At 41.9% G+C, this 19,721-nt stretch overlaps 2 protein-coding genes across 2 annotated transcripts in view; one reads left to right on the plus strand and one right to left on the minus strand.

Annotated features, from left to right (window-relative positions):
• LOC131289370 (inhibitory POU protein) overlaps window positions 1-8,283 on the minus strand; it is a 29,567-nt gene extending 21,284 nt beyond the window's left edge. The window contains exons 1-2 of the mRNA XM_058318606.1: window positions 8,158-8,283; window positions 4,455-4,511 (exon numbers count right to left, since the gene is read on the minus strand). Coding sequence (XP_058174589.1) covers window positions 4,455-4,511; window positions 8,158-8,283 — 183 coding nt within the window. The remainder of the gene's footprint in view (window positions 1-4,454; window positions 4,512-8,157) is intronic.
• Window positions 1-19,721, plus strand: part of LOC131289364 (protein Pixie) — a 369,862-nt gene that overhangs the window by 317,230 nt on the left and 32,911 nt on the right. The gene's annotated exons all lie outside the window — the stretch shown is intronic.

Here is a 19,721-nt window from a genome sequence, read left to right on the forward strand (position 1 = left end):
AGGTGGAGGGGATAAACACATACTGTGTTACGTTAATGCCAACCTGTCGAATCGATCCTCGGTTTCCCCGGGGTCGGACCAGGCCGGCGAGTGGAACGGGAGACACCTGAGGGCAAGCACGTGACCGGATGTTATTTGTGGTTTTTGCGGCCTCCGCTCGCAACCCAAACGGACCGGGAACCATTGGACCAAGTGAAGAAAAATGAAAACACAATGCAACGCACAACTATTGCCACCCTTCGGACGTACGCACACCAACAGTTGAAGCAACAAACCGAACCGACGGGAAATTTCATCGGGCCCACTCGTTGTCGGTTGCGGTATGTTTAATCTACAGCATATGCTACGGGTTGTGGACAATGAAACATTTTCCGAAAACACCAAACACATGAAAAGGAAAAAAATGTAACCACTTCAATTTCACAGACCCTAACCTGACCCCCTTGGTTCGAACGGGTTGGAATGTTTTTCCTTGATTCCCCTTGCGCTCCGGTAAAACGTTTACAAATCAAGATCGATATCGGAACCGCCAGAAGGCGTTGAGTGCGCACTCTGGTTCTAGTGCACGATCGTTTACCGAAGGGAAATCGGTAGCGGAAAAACGGGACATTTCCGGGCGTAGTAAGCAAAATGAACGTACACATTCCACAAGCCTAGGGATGTTTCTGATCAATATGTTACAACGGTCCTCTATTCTACTCCGAAGAAAAGCACCATAAAATCGACACACACGTGATGGATTGGCAAATTGAGAAAAATCTATCCATCGGAGACAAATCCTTGCAACATAGAACAACACCGAACAGCGACATCCATCGTCGTGCAAGGCCACATAAATTTGTTAATTATCATACAAAAGCACTTGATGTCAAGAATCTCTCACCCCGTTCTTCAACCTTCCCCAGCGACGAGCCCGACCAAAAGAAACGAAGGAAACACTCGACAAGGGGAAACACGAGAAAGTGGAAGAAAAGCGAGAAATCATCATCTACTACATCGGAAGGAACGGAGGAAAATAAAAATCCCTCCCCGGAAAACGGAACCCATCGATGAACCTTCGCCCGCGTTGGGCTGCAAACCCCATTTTCGTGCCCGAGCGAGTGAGCGAGCATAAAAAGGGTCTCCTCGTCGTTAACAGCTCCTGGCAACCCTCGGTTCAGCCCGCAACCACCCTATATCATGGTTTATTTTCCGCAGTGAGTTTATTTTATTTTTATTGAAGGACTTCCCAACTGTAACAGGTGTATTTATAGGGTTTATGAAACAAGGGAAATTGCAGCTTGATGGCTCGCCGCACCTCATCATCCCCGCTACCCTGCACCCGGACGGAGGAGGAAACATTTATTTACACTTGCTGCCTCTCTCACACTCTCCGTTCCCGGGGCCCCGGGGGTTCAGAGCACTCAAAGGGAAAACCGTGGTGCAGGTTCATGCTTGGCTATTATTTGGTCCCGGCACACATATTTTCGCCCCTTATTATTTCAACATTGATTTACTCGAACCTTTACTTCGGCTGCGCAGGACGCTCACTGTGGGACGCACGGCATTTGCACGGGCTGTTTGCCGTTTTCTCTCTTAAAAATCGCTGTCAAAATTTCTGCGTCACCAATCGTGCACCCCGATGTTTACGAGCGATGCACGGAAAAACTCAACACGGCACGCGGAGGGCAATGCGGAAGAGTGCGGTCCACCAAAGTGCACCGAAGTGCGGGCGAGCGTATAATTTGGATAATTGAAACATGTGCCAACCGTCGGAAAACTAGCCGACGACCTGCCGACGGTTAGGTCGAGGGAAAATTTCGAGTTCAGCCGCGTCGAACCCTTTCCTCGGGTTCCTTTGTGTTTTCCTACCTCTTTTTCTTCACCACGTTGGTCACGGGTCAGCATGTCCATATGTCCTAGTTCACGAGACGTGAAGTGCACTGCCGGTTTATATGACAAGAGCGTTTTTTTTTTCTCCCCTTGTCCCCCTTGGGAAGAAAAGTCGTGGAACGGGAGAAATGACATAATGTGTCCAGTTATAAATGTCCGGTTGTGAGTATCGCTTCCCGGGGAAGCCTATTTCCTGTGCCGGGACGATTCGGGAAATGTGGCAGCCTGCTCGTGGAAAAGTTATTTTTCTTTTTGTCACCTGTCAAAAATCCGGCAGCGGAAAAAAACACTTCCATCCGGCAAAAGCAATAAGGTGAGTAATTATATTTATAACATTTGTCAAAGATCCGCCGGTAACATCAACCATCGAGCCTTACCATTTCCGCTGGACCAACGAATGCCGGACCGTGTTTCAGTTTAATGTATACCACAAATAAATATCAACACACTGGGGGTCCGTGAAGGAGAAGGAAGGTTAACAACATTAAGCCTTGTCAATAGAGCTTCAACCACTTCGACACGTGCCAGTGAGTGTTGTCATCGTTGCTTTTCGGTGGTCGGTAAGGAAACGTTTTCCGAAATGACCATCTCGAAAGCCGCAGGCCCAACGATGGCTACACAGTTTTGTGGAATGTGAAACCCTGCGGCTTTACGTCTCGCAATGATAACATAAAAATAATGCTGTCAACTCATTGTTTTCGTACACTGTCAACGGTAGCGGAATGGTTTGGATTTCCAAGAACTGTCCGGCGTCGTTTAGATTAAGGACGATGAAAGTTACCTCGTCACAACTATCAACATTAAGCATAATAAATTTATGTAAGCCCCATAGACTTTGCCACCTGTCTACATGACTATCGACAGGCTCTAACTTGTATAGATGTAGAAAAATTTCGAGGTTATTATTTCCAAAGCAAAACATTAGATACAACATAAAATAAATTCATCAACACTAACTAACAAACACTTCTTAGGATTATTAGTGTTGAGGATTAGTGTCGATAAACTGTATAAGTGTTGAAAGTACTTGACAATGAAGAATTTTAAATGACATCAATTTGCAAATATGGAATCCTTATTCACCTTTTTTCTCAATAAGTCTGAAGTTTAAATAAGAAAACATTTAGAGGAGTGGAGTGTTGAGTTTGTATTTGTATTTACTCGCAAAGTCTTATAGAAGTCAACAGTAGAAAAAGGTTGTCTATTGTCTTCTGGGAAGGAAAACTTCCACCACAAAATTCAAATTTAGTTTATTTCTTGCATGATTTTCTTCTGAAAAGAGGAAACCTTTTTCTATACAGCCATATTAATAGCCTTAGCGAAATCATATGAATGTTTCGAAATGCTTTACCTTCTCCGATTGAGAAAAAGTTTTGCATGCGTTTTCTAAGTTTATTATATACGTATATTGCATAATATCATACCAAAAGAGTGGAAATATATGGTAAATATAATTGAAAATGAGTGTGCTTCTCCGTGTAAATGGGTTTACGCAGCACATAATTCGATTTTTATAAACACAATTATTACATAATGAGTTTTTCGAACACACACCAACGGTTATTACTGCCGTTGACTTCTGTGTATCAAGGAAACTGAGTGTAAAATCAAGCAATAATGCCACGGCATACACGTGCGAATCGGTGCAAATTTCTTGGAGGTAAGATACGTTCGTTAACCGTGTGACATACATGTCAGAGACGGAGAGACACGGGAACGAACTTAACATCATGCCGTCCGATAAATGTCACCTCACCGACCGGTGACAGCCCGAAACGACGTTCCCGATCAAACAACACTTAATACGTTACTGTTATCAATAAGGAAGCGAGCGAAAGAGAAAAGTACTACCGTTCATGCCGTCCGCAGACGGAGAGAAAAACCAACACACACATACAAACACTCTTTCACACACAAGGATAAAAGCATGTCAACTACCGAAGGACGAGAGTTGAGTACGTACCACACACCCCACTGAATCCCCATATCCTTGCTCGTGTGTAAACTTTCTGTGCGCCGCCAACGATCGATAATCTTGCCGGCATGTGAACAGTGCGGCTGCTGAGACAAGCGCGGCAAGAGGACAAAAGTTTTTATTTTCAGCACCCCAAAAAAACGCCATGAAAATGGGGAGCAAACACCAAACAAGCACAGAACTTTTTCCATGCTGTAAATTCGGGCCTAAGGGTTTGGTTAAGTTTGCGTGGCCGGGCGCCGGGAATCAACACAAAAGTATAACCGCAACATTTTCAAGGACCGTTGCTCACCATGACTATTGCCCTTGGTCGGTTTGGGGTTCGCTTGGGAAACGTGGGCTCAAAAACACCACCAGTGCAACATTTTCCGTAACACAATTTTCTTCCAGGTTTGTTTTTTATCTTTCATTTTTGAGGAAGAATATCGACACGGGGGGCAGGGGAAATAGTGAATGGAACTTTTCTTTCTACGGGAACTTTTCTAACTTCATTTAAGTGTACTTTGATTCGTCTAATTTCAAACTGGAGTTCGGACTCCAGCGTCAACTGGATTTAGGAACGGGATATTTAAAGCCTTCATTGCGAAGAAAGAAACAAAATACTTACATTGTGCCTAGGTGACCAGGAATTGCACATTAGGGAGGCATCTTCCAGGAATCGACTCTAAAAATGGAGATTAAAAAAGAAAACATATTGCATTAAAAGTTTAAAATATTTTGAAATGATTATGGAACTGAAACAAATAAATATTTGACGATCAAAGGCCCGAGGAGCAATATTTTTGGAAGTTTTGTAGAGTTTCGTAATTCAGATTCAGATTCTTGAATCTGAATGATTCTTTGTGTTTCAGAGATTCATGAATCTTTGGATGAGAGATTAATTAATCCCAAAGATGCATCAACTGATAAAAAGTAATGGGTAAAAGTTTTTTGTTTTTGGTCGTATGATCCATGTCAATGAAAGAATTGTGGTGAGGTTTGAAGATTCTAATTCCTAAAAAATCATGAATCCATCGGAATGAATCTTAGGTGAAAGATTCATATGAATGAATCATAGGGGAAACTTCATATGAATGAATATCGCCAAAAGATTGATTAAGCACTCCACTAAAGTTTTGCTACGCTTCTTCTTCTTATTGGCGTAACGACCTCTTGGCTATGCCTGCCCGTTAAGGGGTTACGAGACTTGTTTCCCTGTTGTACGGTTGAGATTCGAACCCGCGTCGTCGAGGTGGTGAACCCCAGCGCTCATGAGCCGATTTTCTAACCGGCGCTACCGCTGGGCTGTCGCGGAGAATCAATGTCATTTCCCTTATATTAGTCAACTAAATAACCTCGGGTAGAGAAAATGAAACATTTCTTTTACGATCCTATGAAACGACCTACGAACACATAACCGGTGAATTACGGTTCATTTTATCGAGCGCGTTCTCGCGACGAGTTGCGGTCATCTATAAACACCGATTTGCATATCACCCGAATCGGTTGGAAACGGCACGGCACTATCACGTCCCGCCTATCGAGCCGTTGGTGGAATCACATCATAAAACCAATCCAAACCCACCGTAATTACGTGGCGCGCAGTGTATGCGAATGTCCGAACGGATCTGGTCAACTAGGGCTGGATCCTGGCTGATTCTGCGCCTCAGGTCCGCTAACAATCCTTTGTGGGCATCGCACAACAAAACACCAAAGTACGAAAGTACATACACGATGCCCATAAACGTGAGGCAACCGCGTAACACGTACCGGCCATCAAAACCGTTCCGCAAAAATTAAAGCCAGGAATATCAATTTAGTGGACAGTAAATTGCGCCGCCCGTCGGGAAGGAGGCGAGGTATGAAATGGGGAAAGTCACCGGAAAAGTCCGGCAGCTTTCGAACGGAATCGAAAGTCGCAACTTGATTATGGAAACGTGTGTACGTGGTGTCCGAGAAGGTCCTTTTCCGCATCGAGATATGGTGGCCTGCGGCGGTGCGTTGGATTGCCCGGTTGGCTCAAATGGGTTCCTTGACGTCGTGCTGAATTTATTGAAAACTTCTTCGAGGCGGCAACGGTTGCCAGATGGTGGATGGAATTCGATTTCTTCATGTATCGGTGACACGAAACGGAACAATTCCCACCAACTGTCTTTTTAGAAGCCGACGGGGATCTTATAAACCTGTGGGAATCTTAGATTGATGAGTTCCCCATATAACCGTTTTACATCGACGAGCTATTTCTAGCACACGTGAGAAATGGGTACCCCAAAAATCCTTACATTGGCTAGTGGTTCTACTTTTTTTCCTTCTACGGCTCGGGTGCCGGAGGGTACCGATTGCTTAGAAATTAATCAAGCCCATTGGGCAGGTGGTCAGGTCCACAAGTGGCCAGGGAGTGGGCTTGCGCCAATGCGGATTGCTTCGGAGCCGACGATATTCCGAAGATTGACGGCTCGGCGCAGCACCGGACACTGATTAATTTTGTTAATTTTGCTAATGAAGCGAGAAGCGACCGCTTCCGGCACTAATTGTGGCCACGGCGCCCCAACCTCCTGCCCTTTCCTCTGGGCGTAGTTGTGGTGCGATGATATTTATCTCACTTTACCACCACCAGCAGCGTCCGCCAAACCGGTCGGTACCGGGGTCCATTGGTTATTCATTGCTATTTCATCGCCAAAATAGGGCAATCCGACCAAACGTCCATCGCCGGGTGCCGCATTTCACCTCCCTCGTCCTCGAGGTGGCAACAATCGACCATCATTATCATCAACGCCGCTTCACACATCACACGTGACGAGGTCCCGGTGCACTGCCGGGGCAGCACATTCCGGGGAGGAACACACCGTCCGGGGACATCACACTACTCCGAGGCAATTGCACTTAGGCGGGCGCGCTTACGTAAGCCCGCTGCCCTCGCGGAGGGGGGAAAGCAGAACCAGCGCGGTCGGGAGACAAAATGGCTTATGCAAGTTTGATAGCCTATAGCCTTCCTAAGTATTCGCCACGAGGGTTACCTGGGGGGCAAAGGCGTGCGTCCCATTTTCCCGGGCAACGAATGACAAATTGCGGCACTTGAGAAAATTTCACTACGATCCAAACGTACACAAACACGCACACAATGCACTCATTCACGTATTGTGACGGGGACGGACACTATTAAACAAATCGTTTGCTCTCACCGCTTTCTTCGCTAGAAGGTAATAAAGCTAGTTTTTAGATAATCGATGTGCCAGTATGCATTTGTTTATCTTTCAAGCGATTAATGCAGACATTCGTACATAAATGATCATATTTTAATAACACTCTAATGTAATTTGTAGATTTCATATCTATCCTTTCAGCTAATATGTGCGGGACTCGCCGATGTTTGGACCATCTTACATACTTCTACAACTGCGATTCTAAACCGGGTCAGGATAATTGTTTTACATTTACAAGAAAATTGTTTTCTACTTTTCAAATGTTTTACATTACGTTCAATTTTTGTTACGGTTTCTTAAAAACTATAATCTATTCGTTTAACCACCACAAGGAGTCATTTTGTCTGAACTAGGTGATTTTCGTCATTTCTGCCTTTCCGCCGTTTCTATAATTTTCATATTCCCTCACTATCTGGTGCCTCCATGTTCGAGCAAAACTAATAACAACATGAAAGAAGACATTTCTGAATTAATAAAACGATACGGTAAAACAAACAAATCCATACGATATCCTTGTAGTAGTAGAAAGTAGCAGTTATAGTGCACTAAAATTCAAAGTTCGTGAAAATGTCGATAAACAATAAAAAAAGAATGGCACATAATAAATATACAGGGCCATTATTTGTTGAAGATACTTCTAATGTGTGCATTGAAAAATCTACTTTTGTGTTTTTGAAAACACAATTGCTCTAACTATCTGCTATTATTAGACTGTGGCGAAGATAAGTTTATCCTAACCATTTTCTCCCACCAAACCTCGCAAAGTGGGGTTGAGAAAAGGGTGTAGCGGAGAAAAAGGAACCGAAAATGAAAATTTGAGCTAAGTGTTTCAATCGTTCATAAAATCGGCTTAAAAATAAGGGAATCACCTTCACTGGTAAAAATGAGCCCTGATGGAACAGAAACGAGCATCAACACAGTGGGACTGTTATAGCAAAAGAAAAGATTTAAAGTTAATCCTCTGGTGCGGAATACTTAGTCAGCATTGCTTTTCCATCGGCTGAACGCATTATAATCTCAGGCTTTAGACAAATTTTGAAGGTTTTCCCTTTTCTCTGTGGCTTGCCAAGTAACCGGGCGACAGTAGGGCGAAGTACACTAGGCAACACATTTAGATCAAACACTCACCGATGGATTGGCCATACACCGTCGCATCTGTTCGGGCCCCCTGTAGTTGGGGCTGTACCGACCGGGAAAGCAGCTTGGAGTACTCATTTTCATTTTATCGGCTGACGGGTAAACGGGCATAGTCATGCCGGTGAACTCGTCTTCCAGCTTTAACGCCTTGGAGGCGTCTAAGGGCGTCGGTGAGTAAATTTTGACGTCGTTGTAATGCACTGTGGACCCGGCACGAACACTGATTTATGATGCAGCGGGTGTTTTTCCCGCTTTTGTTTTTTCGTTGTTTTCTTTTTCCCCCGCACTTGTCGTGTGTCGTCCGCGGGAGTCCTCGCACACTGGTTCACAATGGCTCACGACGTTTTCTTAAACCTTTTTTCGAAGAAACTACCCAAAGTCATGTAGTCTGTTTTCACACGGGTTTCGTTTTGTTTCACACTTTGTATTTCACTTCACTGTTTCGGTTATTGATTAGGTGCTTTTCCTGTAAAGAAAAAAAAAGATTTCAATTTAGACCATATCAATTATGTTTGATATTTTACTTTTTGGCTCTCTTGTATGTGATACTGTCAAGCAGTCTAATCTTAGCTGAAAATGTATTATCTGTTTGAAATTGCTTTAGCAACAACCATTCAACTAACGTTTACTAACTAACTTAACTAATGCAATTAACTTGGCGCGTTCTATTTTATTCCCAAATTTAGATGTTTTGATTGGTATAATTTTCGAAGAAACTAAAGATTTTAGATTATACCCTCAAAGGGTGTAAATTTCACGTTGTTTGTTTGTTTTAAACTTTACTCTCAAATGCAATTCTACTATAGGCTCGAAATAAGTTATATATAAAGCAAAGCAAGATATGTGGAAAAAGAAGATAAACCAAGTGTGGAAAATGAAGATAACTACCACGCCCAAACATATGGATATGAAGCACAGAAAATAAGTTCAATGCGGTATATTGAGTTCTAAACCAATGTTAACAAATTGTATGGATTCAATTTAAAGTTCGATAACGGAATACATCGAACCACATCCATTTAGTAGTAAAAGAACAGCAACTCAATTACGAAACCAAACCGTAAAATATGTTAATTGTTTCCATTCCAATTGGTATACAATTTCCCACGAAATCAAACCATACTACCACGGCCATTTAATTTCACAGAGAACGAACCGTTGCAAGCGTTGCAGCAATGAACGGTTGCATTCATTGTAATATGATTTGTTACATACTGCAATTTTCACGATGCAGTGCAGTTCAGCTTTTCGTGCCACGGATAGAATGCGGTACACAAGAGCACAAATTGCACCAGAAAGAACAAAAAAACATCCTTTACAACACCGACGCATGTCTAGAACGAGTGTGAGCCAGTTTTTCTCGTCTCGTCTTGTGTTCAATATTCTCAACACGCAACACGCAAACATCGTACCGAAGCGTCCCCAAACACTCCACACTTGGTTGGCTTTAGGTTGTTGCTCCAAAAGCAGGATTGCTTGATGCGGGAAAACGCAGCAGGACGAAGATTGCTCCACCACATACACACACACGCACATACACACCCACAAACATGCGCGCCCGCGCGTTCTGCACAGAATCAGTTCCAGCGTGCTTCACCACACGCAAACACGCCTGATCCGCTGGAGGCGTTTAGATTTGTGGCCATTGCCGCCATTTTTTTCCCCCTGCCTCATCTTATTCACTCGATCGGCCTTCGGCGCACGCCAAACAACGCTCCGGCGGATTAATTATTGATGCACTTGATTAGGTCATGATTATATTAACCATGTTGTGGTCATTTTCGGTCGAACTTGTTTTCGGAATCGCTGTAAACAATCGGCCACCAAAATGAGGGCGAAAGCAGGACACTCGAGCGTGCCTTTTGGTTGTTTCTATTTTGGAGGCCAGTTTTTGTGAAGTGGTGAAGTTTGCTTACAATTTAGTTTGCTTTCGAGCATGTTTGCCGAACCCGACCAGCGTCCGGATCGTTCGGGCTGGCTTTTGGGGTGAAAGTGAGTAACAGTTTAATTTACATCGATTGTGGCAAACGTAAAAGATCAAAACAAACCGCCCCGATGGAGCGGGACGTAGGGGCTGGATGATGGAGGCGCCTAATCAAACTTTTTGATGATTTTGACAGTTTGAAGGGAAAATTAGTGCAGGACGCAGGGTTCGATGCGATAGTGATAATGGGGTGTAATTTTGTCAACAAGCACTTCGGGGGATGATTTAATCAACCCCGCATAGTTTGGTCCACTAATGGGTAGTATTATTTTACGTAAGAAAATTAAACTACCTTGACGTGACGAAAACTGTAAATTTAAAAAAAACTGTTTATCGATATAAAAGATTGTACGACTTTAAACATAAACCACCGACACATCGAATATTCTTCAAGCATTTGCGCATTTCCCGTACAATCCTCGTTCTACGAGAGCTTTATCATTCTTGATGGCTTTAAGAATCGCGCAAAAAGAAATGCTAGAGTAAAGCCGGCCATTTTTATTTCCAGCCAGGAGAGCCTTAAAACCTCCGCGCCCGGATCTGAACCGAGCCCTACGGGTATGCTCGTACCGTATGAATATGAGAGTAGCTACACATCCGTCAAGGGACATTACGGTGTGGGGAGTGATAGATTCTAACGCACCGTACGCCGACCGGGCACGTATTTCGAATTGCGATTGTTTCGCGAGCTGCGTGCGGATTGCGTTCCGTTATATATTTGATTTAGCCACAGCGCTCCTCGGCAACTCCTCATCGTCATCGGTCGGTGAAAACCCAGTGTGGTGGAGACATCAAGCTGCAAGTAGCAAGTCGGTCGGCGGCTAGTAGCGTTCAATGAATGATAAAAATTGACGAACCACCGCTCCGAATGTATCGAATGTGATGGTGCCGGATTCGCCAAGATGAAACGGAATTCCGGCCGGAAAACGCGAACACCGAGGTACGTAATTTTTCATAATGCAGGAATATTTGTGCCTAGCGTTCGGAAACTGGGACCTCCCGAACTGCCCGTGGCGCATTGATTGGTGTGTCGCGTTCACGTTGCACCAGCAACATCATCAATCACACGGCACACGGACGACTTTCGCAGAATGGGGGAAAAGGAAACGACGCAACAAAGTGAAAATATTTGTCGCTAGACCGGCGACTAGGTCTGTTCGGATCTCTACCCTTTTATCGAATTTTAGTTGAACGCAAGGATCAAACATGAGGCAGCCGAAAATCTTCCGTGGTTTGCCAGAACGCCTGGGAGCGTAACATTTGTTCGATGTTTCGTACCGATTCGATTCGATCCGATGAACAGTTGAATCAATGATCAATTACGGAACATTCGGACCGTGGAATTTGCTATTCGACGAATTTTGAATCTGTACCACAAGGCACATGTTTTTGATATTCTTCTGAAGCCCTAAGTCGTATTTGTTTTTGGGAAGGTTCCCATACAATCTTTTGCAAAATTGTGTGCAAGGGTAATCATACACTTCGACTCCATTTCATTACCCCTTTTCATACACGAGCCAAAAGTGATCCAAATAGCAAAGCGATAGAACTTTCGTTTGATTGTAATCAGCTACTTTCAAATTACTTTCATCTGAACCCGAGTGCCATTACACTAAATTTCCCCAAAACACATTCAATCGTATGGGGGAAGCGTTAGGCTAAAGTAATCTTCCCATAAAATCACCTCAAGCAACGGAGGGAAAAAAACCCACATTCACAAAACCATTCCAACACCCGGCAGTTTTCGTGGGCTAACACTCATTTCATGCCATTGTTTTTCACATTTATGGCAGCAAATTATGTTATGCTGCACTGCAAGCAGTAACAAAGAAAACCCCACCAGCCGACCGACCGAGGAAGAAAATCCTCCAACGTGCATCCCACCCATCGGGAAGAAAATGTTTGGTCCATTTTCGACGGCAAGTGGTTTTTTTGTGCTCCCTTCTTAGAACAATCCCAATTGGCTGCCGAGGAGCAACCAGCCCGAGCAATAACGCCGCAAAACATTTACCAGAAGTGCATTTATCATTTTACAATTCCTTTGCCTTCGCCCACCGAGGGGGCACCACCGGAAGAAGTAATCCAGCATTGAAATATGTTTATTGTCGGTACATTCGGTACACGTGTGGCTATAAATTTGGCCCCATCTTGGTGGTTGGACTACTTCCAGCGGGGTTGTTCCAGCGATTTGCAAGGAATAAGATTCCCTGCTTAAAACGTTTTTGTTTTTGCCGCTGTGATCCTCCTTTGGGGTAACAATAGAGTCTTTGATTCTCACGAACCGGAAAGGTCGGGCGCTGACTTTATCTTATTAGTTGATTTACGCATTTGGGTACATTTTGAGTAGTAATTTCTTCCGAAGCTCACATATATTCATAATTAAACCAATGGAACAGAGAATTTCATTAAATAATGTGGGAATTGCACGAAAACTAGGTTCACTGAAAAAATGAATTTCCACGCAATTTAAATCCATTTTTATTCTATTTATAGAAAAAAGCTATGACATGGAATAGATTTTTACATAAAAAGAAACCTTTTTTCGAGTTATGTATGTTTGAAATCTGTTCTCAACGTTGTGAAGATTATAGATATAAATATAGATTTACTGCAATGTGGATGACTAAAGAATTAAATTTAGCAAATAGTTAGCCTTGCTAGTGTACAATGTTTTGTTGTAAGACCATTGATCTTGTGTACATTTACTTGTCTAAAGTGTTCTACAACAGAAGAGAAGTAAATTTTTTAAAATTGTTTATATTGCTTGCGACACCTAATATAGTTCACGTTGGATGAAAGCTTCAAATGGGTTTAACTTTTTGGAGGATATTAATTTGCCTATATTATAATTACAAATGAAAGCATACATGTGTCTAAGGAAACTTTTAAAACTGTGACAGTATAAACTATACCTTCTACTAACATATTTACGTGATCGTTTAATCGATCGAACTGTAACCGAGGGAAAGAAATTATGGTTTTTGATGAAATCATCTGGTTCGTTGCGTCAAAAGTAAACGCAAACCACTCAACTCATCATCAGCCAATCGGTTTGATGCAATGTGTGCAAACCTATTTATGTTCTGACTTTTTGACACGTGAAAGGGTTTTCGAAAAAAACCGATTCGGTGTCATTTCAAATTAGCACACAGCATGTCCGCTCGAAATGTCACAGGACCAAAGCAATCACGGCTATTGAAAGGTCACGCTGATGTCCTCTCCTTATTTATTTTTTCGATACAAAAAGTCCCGATCCCGTAGGCGAATAAAAAATACAGCAGCTCGCAGCATCAGCGCGAAGCACCACTCGCAAATATTAGCTCATTAGCGAAATGTTCAATCGGTTGCGTAAGCTTCCATCTGCACTTCAAACAGATCCAACCGGTACACCATTAACAAATACTCCCTATGACTACCCTTCACGAGCACACACACACACACACAAAAACATACGTACAACTCTCTCCCTAATAGAGATGGCAGATTTAAAAGCCCAACGAAAAACGAGAACACACTGTACAATTGTGGTAAAAAATTATTTACAAAGCGCAAAGCGAATGAAAAACTTAAAAAACGAGCGTCCTCGGTCACCGGAGGGACGTGATTTTCCCTCCCTCTCCCCGTTTTCCTAGCCCCGACCGGCAGCCGGGATTGGGCCTCGTGCTTGTTCGTCGATTCCGTCCGGCTGATGTATAAATGAGTAGATGTAAGCGGCCTGCCGCTTGTCGCGTTCAGAAATGCATAAATTATCGGTGAAAAAATCTTTTCCCCTCGTCGACCAGATCCACCTACCTCCACCCCCCGGCGGCGTAATGTGTCGTCCATATTCTGCAGTGCTCTTTTCTCTCGTTTTCTTTTCTGGAGGTCCGTGATTTTCAGCGACCACCGGCAGGACCCTCTTGTATTGCTATAAGGCGCGAGTTCCTTTAAGTTGCCGAACCGCCCGAGAAGAAGCAGAGCGCTCGCAGGGAAAACGGTTTGGATTAAATATTCAACGCCAGTGTCAGTCGCTTCCACCTTTAAAGTGAAACCCTGGCACACATACGGCGGGCACGCCATCGAATCGACAACGATTTTTGCGTTAAATTTTCACGTCACCCACGCGGTGCAAAACCGTGGACAGGATAGACGAAAATAAACTCCATCATGGACGATTTTCTAATGTTTCATCTCATAAAGTGTAGCCGTTTTGTCGCGATTTCGCGTACTGCAGGATGAGAATTAAGGCAGCTGCGGAAGGGATTGGTTCCGTAGCAAGAGCCTTGGGATAACAATATTTGAAGCTTTTGTTTCGTAGCATCCAGTTCGTTCTACCGTATTATTGTCTTCCATGCCATTTGAATGTGAATATTTATGTAAAGCGGGAAAGGCTTTGAGCCGAACCAACATTAAGTTGATTAAAAACTACCTTTCAAAAATCGATTATCATATGTCCGTACGATTGTATTCAACATGCTTTTTTATTTACTGAACAAAACTCGCAAATTTTAAGATGTATGGATAAAATTATTAAAGTTCTTTCTGTTAAGCTCCAGCTGAAGGCTGATGTATTTTTAGTGGCTATTTTTTTAAATATCAATATTATGTTGGAAAGTAAAATACAATCACAAGGAGAAGCGGATCGATTCGTTCGGGGTATAAATGTTTCTATACCTGCGGCCAAAATTCAACTTATTTTTTACAACAGCTTGCAATCCTTTATACACATTTTCAGCATGTGTTCTCCACGATTTTTGATAGGTATAAATTCTACACATCTTTTCGTTATTATCCATAGTAAATATTAATTCAAAGCATCTAAAATAAATAAACAAATTCAACAATATAATGTGATAGGTAACTTACAATTCCTTTCACACAATTTGCTTGTTTCATAAAATCAGATGTTAGATCTTCATTATCTGAAAATAATTACTCTGAATTAGGCAATCTGAACAAGTTAATAAAATTCCTTTCGTTCTGTTAATTATGACCTCCACATCCTAAATCAAATAGACCTATTGAAAACTAATCATTTTATTACTTTTCTGCGATAAATGTCATGTTTTTCTTTTTTTAAGTAAATGCAAATGTAGATTACTGTTCACAGATGTTTTTTTATGTGTCCTAAATCACAACAGGGTTTTTTTTAAATCCCTCTCAAATCATCAAATCATGTTATCAATTTTAACAGCGATGACGAAAACAATTTAAAAGGGTAACAATGCAGACTTTTGCTGATGGACCGTGAATTGAGAGCATTTTAAGTCAAACGGTCAAACATATTCTGGCAAGGTTTTAGGTGAAAATTTACAATGGTTAAGCAATATAAAAATACATCTGCACTAACTTTGGTCAAAGTTTGTACACCACTGCGAGAATAAATAAAATCGGTTACTTTAGCGATCTGGGGGTTTCATCACGGGGTCCCCTGCGGCTGCTCAGTCCGCTTATAGGTAGATCCGCCTCTGATCACAAGTAACATACTAGCTGTTAAAAAAATTAAAAACTAATAATATATCTTAACAGCAAACGATTATGACTCCGTTTGTAAAATTAATTATCCTTTGAAAATCGTAGAACGAGTCATACTAACAATCAAACATGATTCAAAAGATAAGCCTGCGTTATGAAAAACAGATAAAAAGTTAGTTAACTTCCAAAATTACACCATTGTGTTAAATCCCTTTGCGAAAACAAGGTGTTTGGCATTTCATACAAAAGTACAGCGAAAACTTTCTTGTTGAACGGCCCAATAAAAAAGTTTAGCCCTACAAACATATCTTAATCATGTTGAAAATAGAATATTGTTAAGCTCGCAAGCTGCGCCACAAAAGTGAAGTATTTGAGACAGCTTGAAAAAGATACTGAGAAACACACAAGGGGTTAAGAATGTTCAAGTTAATGATAGGCATTCAATTACGAAAAAAAACAACAAATGAAGGGAAGTGAAATGTACAAGCGTTTATACATAATTTTAACGGATGAGAAATAAATCATTCGGGAACTGTCTAGTTTTGTAATAATTTTGAGGTTTTTGAAGAGATTTAGGGGTTGTTGATAAGCAAAAGGTATTTAAAAAAAAAACAAAAATAAGTCACGTGGCAACATAATTCAAAAATGCATTATTGTACTACGCTTAAAGCATACAATCCATCAAATAACTTTGTTATGCAATAGCTTTGTTTTAATTAATCAGCTTTAACGAACCACTCGGTCACAACCGGGGAATAGTTGGCACTACGCCCGGCAGCTTCTGTTTGCATCGTTTCTGTACCTCTCACTAATCAATTTAAAATATTGGACCGATTCCATCCGTTTAATTAGCGATGGCCAGTGAATTACTTAACCTTTATTACATCACTCCATCAAGCCGGGGGCACAACCGTCATAACCTCCCGCAGGCCGCACCTAGTATGACAAATGATTATGATAAATGGCCACCCTCGGCTCTCCTGGTAGCTGTCAATTGCGTTTGGAGCAGAATCAAATTTAGCCCATCCCAGCACCTGTCCGGGTTGGAAATCTAAGGAAAACATTTCGAAAAAGCGTCATACAAGCTAACTGACAGGGAAAACGTCCGAAATGTAACCCACTATGGGGACGATTAAGACATGTCCTGACGGACTGTTGGTAACAGCGTAACGGGTGGGGTGGTTATCGATCGAGTCCAATGGTCCAATTCCACATAGAATGGCTGGGAGAGGGGGATACAACAACTTTCAGTTCCTTCTGCGCGGTTTGGGGCCGCAGGGCAGCTGCTAAGCACCGAGTGCAGAGTTTCCACTAATAAATGCACAACAGTCCGGTCTGTAATTGGACAATGTTTCGTAATAATCATCGTCCTATCTGGTCAACGCTAGGGAATGGTCCGGGCCAGGCACGACAAGGGCTACAATGGCAATAATAACCGTACGGACATGGTTCCACTTTGCACAACTCCCAGAACTCGTACAGGAGCCTCCAACCTTCCGCTAGAGCGGCCACGGAAAAGCCACGGAAAAGCCCTTACGCTCCATTTGCCAACCACTTTGCTATGTTGTGTCATCTCTCTTTCGCTTCACGCAAGCTCCGGCTGTATTATGTTAGGCCCTCTCTAGTCCTTCGACACACAAAAACCCCCAACAAATACGACCACACTGGGCTCCCCAAGCAGTTAGCCAAGTCAGGCAGGATACAGGGCTTAGAAATATTGGTATCCAAATATGCATACATCCACGGTGCCGCATTTCCGGAATTGTAATTATTTGCCGAGCGGTGGTCCTGCCGGATTGGTCCGATGCACGGGCTGGACGGTAGGAAATATTGATCATCGCCACCGGAACTTCAGCGGCAAAACTCAGACACTCGCAGCCAGCTTTCGACCGAATCGAGCTGGTGCGCATGTCCGGAACGCATGTGGGGACGTAACGACACGATGACATTCGCTGTTTCATTCGATTCGGGGCACATAAATACGGTTCGCTGGCCGACACCGGGACGGAAAAGGCTAGGTGGATCCTTTGGCGATTGGCACGGACCGCACGGAACGTAATGATCCGGGGGAAAAGCTGTGCGCGAGATGAAAATACGTCCGCCTGTGTGCCGATACGGAAAACTGGCGTATTAATTATGTGCAGGTGCCGTCTTTTACGAGTTCTCACCTCCTTCAAGCCTTCATGGACCCTCTTTTTCGATGGATTTTCGTAATTGTATTTTTACGACATTAGCGACATATGCATACTTCCAAACACTTCTGCTTTCGCTGTAAAACACTGTATCACAAAGAAAGCCCAAGTAACATTTTCAATTGTTAATTTAATTGAAGATTTAGGAAGTTAGGGATAAGTTTTGTTGTTTTCAAATGAGATAATTTCAATTCAAAACACTTTCTTCATAATTGTTTAAGACCATGAGGAAGTTAGGGATAACTTTTGTTGTTTTCAAATGAGATAATTTCGATTCAAAACACTTTCTTCATAATTGTTTAAGACCGTGTTGAAAACTAAATGACATGAAATAAAATTTACAAGAATGGAGTGCAGGTATCTTTGAACGAATATTTTAATACTAAAACTTTGTTTATCAATTAAGACCATATTGGGTGCTGTTTTTTGTGAAATTCAGCGTGAATGGTAAAGGTAAACGGGAGACTTTTTTAATTAATTTATATTACATTGAAAAATAATTATGTAGAAAGCAACATCCAACCTAAGAAGGCTAAACAAGGAAGGTTTTTTTTCTAAAGAGAAAAAACAAAAATGTATTATGGAGAAAGATATTATAGTTGCAAACGAAATATAAAATGTAAACTCGACTAAAAAACTGGCTCTCTCTAATCAAAGCGGCAAAAGGCGTTCAGCTTTCAAAAAATCCGCTCACATCTAACCCTGAATTCTACCATACCTGTTGCGACGCCATCATCGATTGGCAGGAGTTATTAAACATTTATCATTCATTCATCATTCAGCAAACATTTATAGAAGGTTTTTGCGGTCGAGACCATACGAACCGCCGTGGACAGACTGCTGACCCAGTGCTCGTGGGTTTGCTAATCGAGTTTAACTCAGTTTAGGTGGTTTATGAGCCGACAAAAAGCATAAAACGTATTGTCGGGCCGCGTCTATATTAGTATTCAATTAACGGTGTACATTCTATTCTGAGAGTTGCATACAAAAAAATATCACTACACATTTCAAAAACCATCATTACCAAAATGCAGCATAAAACATGGTAAACCACTTTGAACCATTTCATTTACGAAAGTGTTGTCTAATTAAAAAAAAAGTCTGTATGTGTCTATCAATTTATCAATCACACAATTTAAAGAAATCAGCGACATAAAGTAAAATGTTTGTATTATCATAACATGACAATATTTTTTTCAATCAACTATCAGTAAATATACGTATTACACTTTTTTAGTTATCAGTACTATTTCCAATAGATGTATGATGTTGAATAAAGTTAAACGTGGAACATAACATTCCATAATGATCAGTAAACAGCTATACTTAGCTGTACAATACACAATCATGTAACTCCGACGGTCGTTGTTTGTCACGACGTATTGCATGCAGAATTTGCTTATGCTTTCTTTGACACGTGTGTTTGGTTAGATAGCGATAAGGAGCAGACTTCAAATTGCAACAAATGACTGGAAAAGTTGTTACTTTAAATAACCCGTAACGATTGTGTTGAGAGGTACAAGAGTAGACGAACCCTTGCTACGCAAACAACGATTAACTCATTTTGTTGGCTTTGTATGTCAGCAAACACAAAAGGGCATATCAAATTACGACATCTACATAACTTCCTATGTAGATGTAGACATCCACATAAAACGCATGAAAACTTTGAAATAAATCATTTGTTTGAAGTGAAAAAATGTGTGTTTCGCGGATTATTGTGATGCCCCTTTTTTACCGTGTATGATATGACTCTTGTATAACACCACCCTAGTATTTGGTACGCTTTACTTGAAACAAATGTATGTAACAATCCTTGTCGATCTCTTTCCGGGGGGTCTCAGGACCGACAACATTTTAAATTTAAAGATTTTCTGTATGTACTTAGTAGATTATCTTTTACGAAACCTTCTTTGACTTGGATA

This window comes from Anopheles ziemanni, chromosome 3, assembly GCF_943734765.1.
Source record: "Anopheles ziemanni chromosome 3, idAnoZiCoDA_A2_x.2, whole genome shotgun sequence".
In the NCBI taxonomy this organism is placed as follows: domain Eukaryota; kingdom Metazoa; phylum Arthropoda; class Insecta; order Diptera; family Culicidae; genus Anopheles; species Anopheles ziemanni.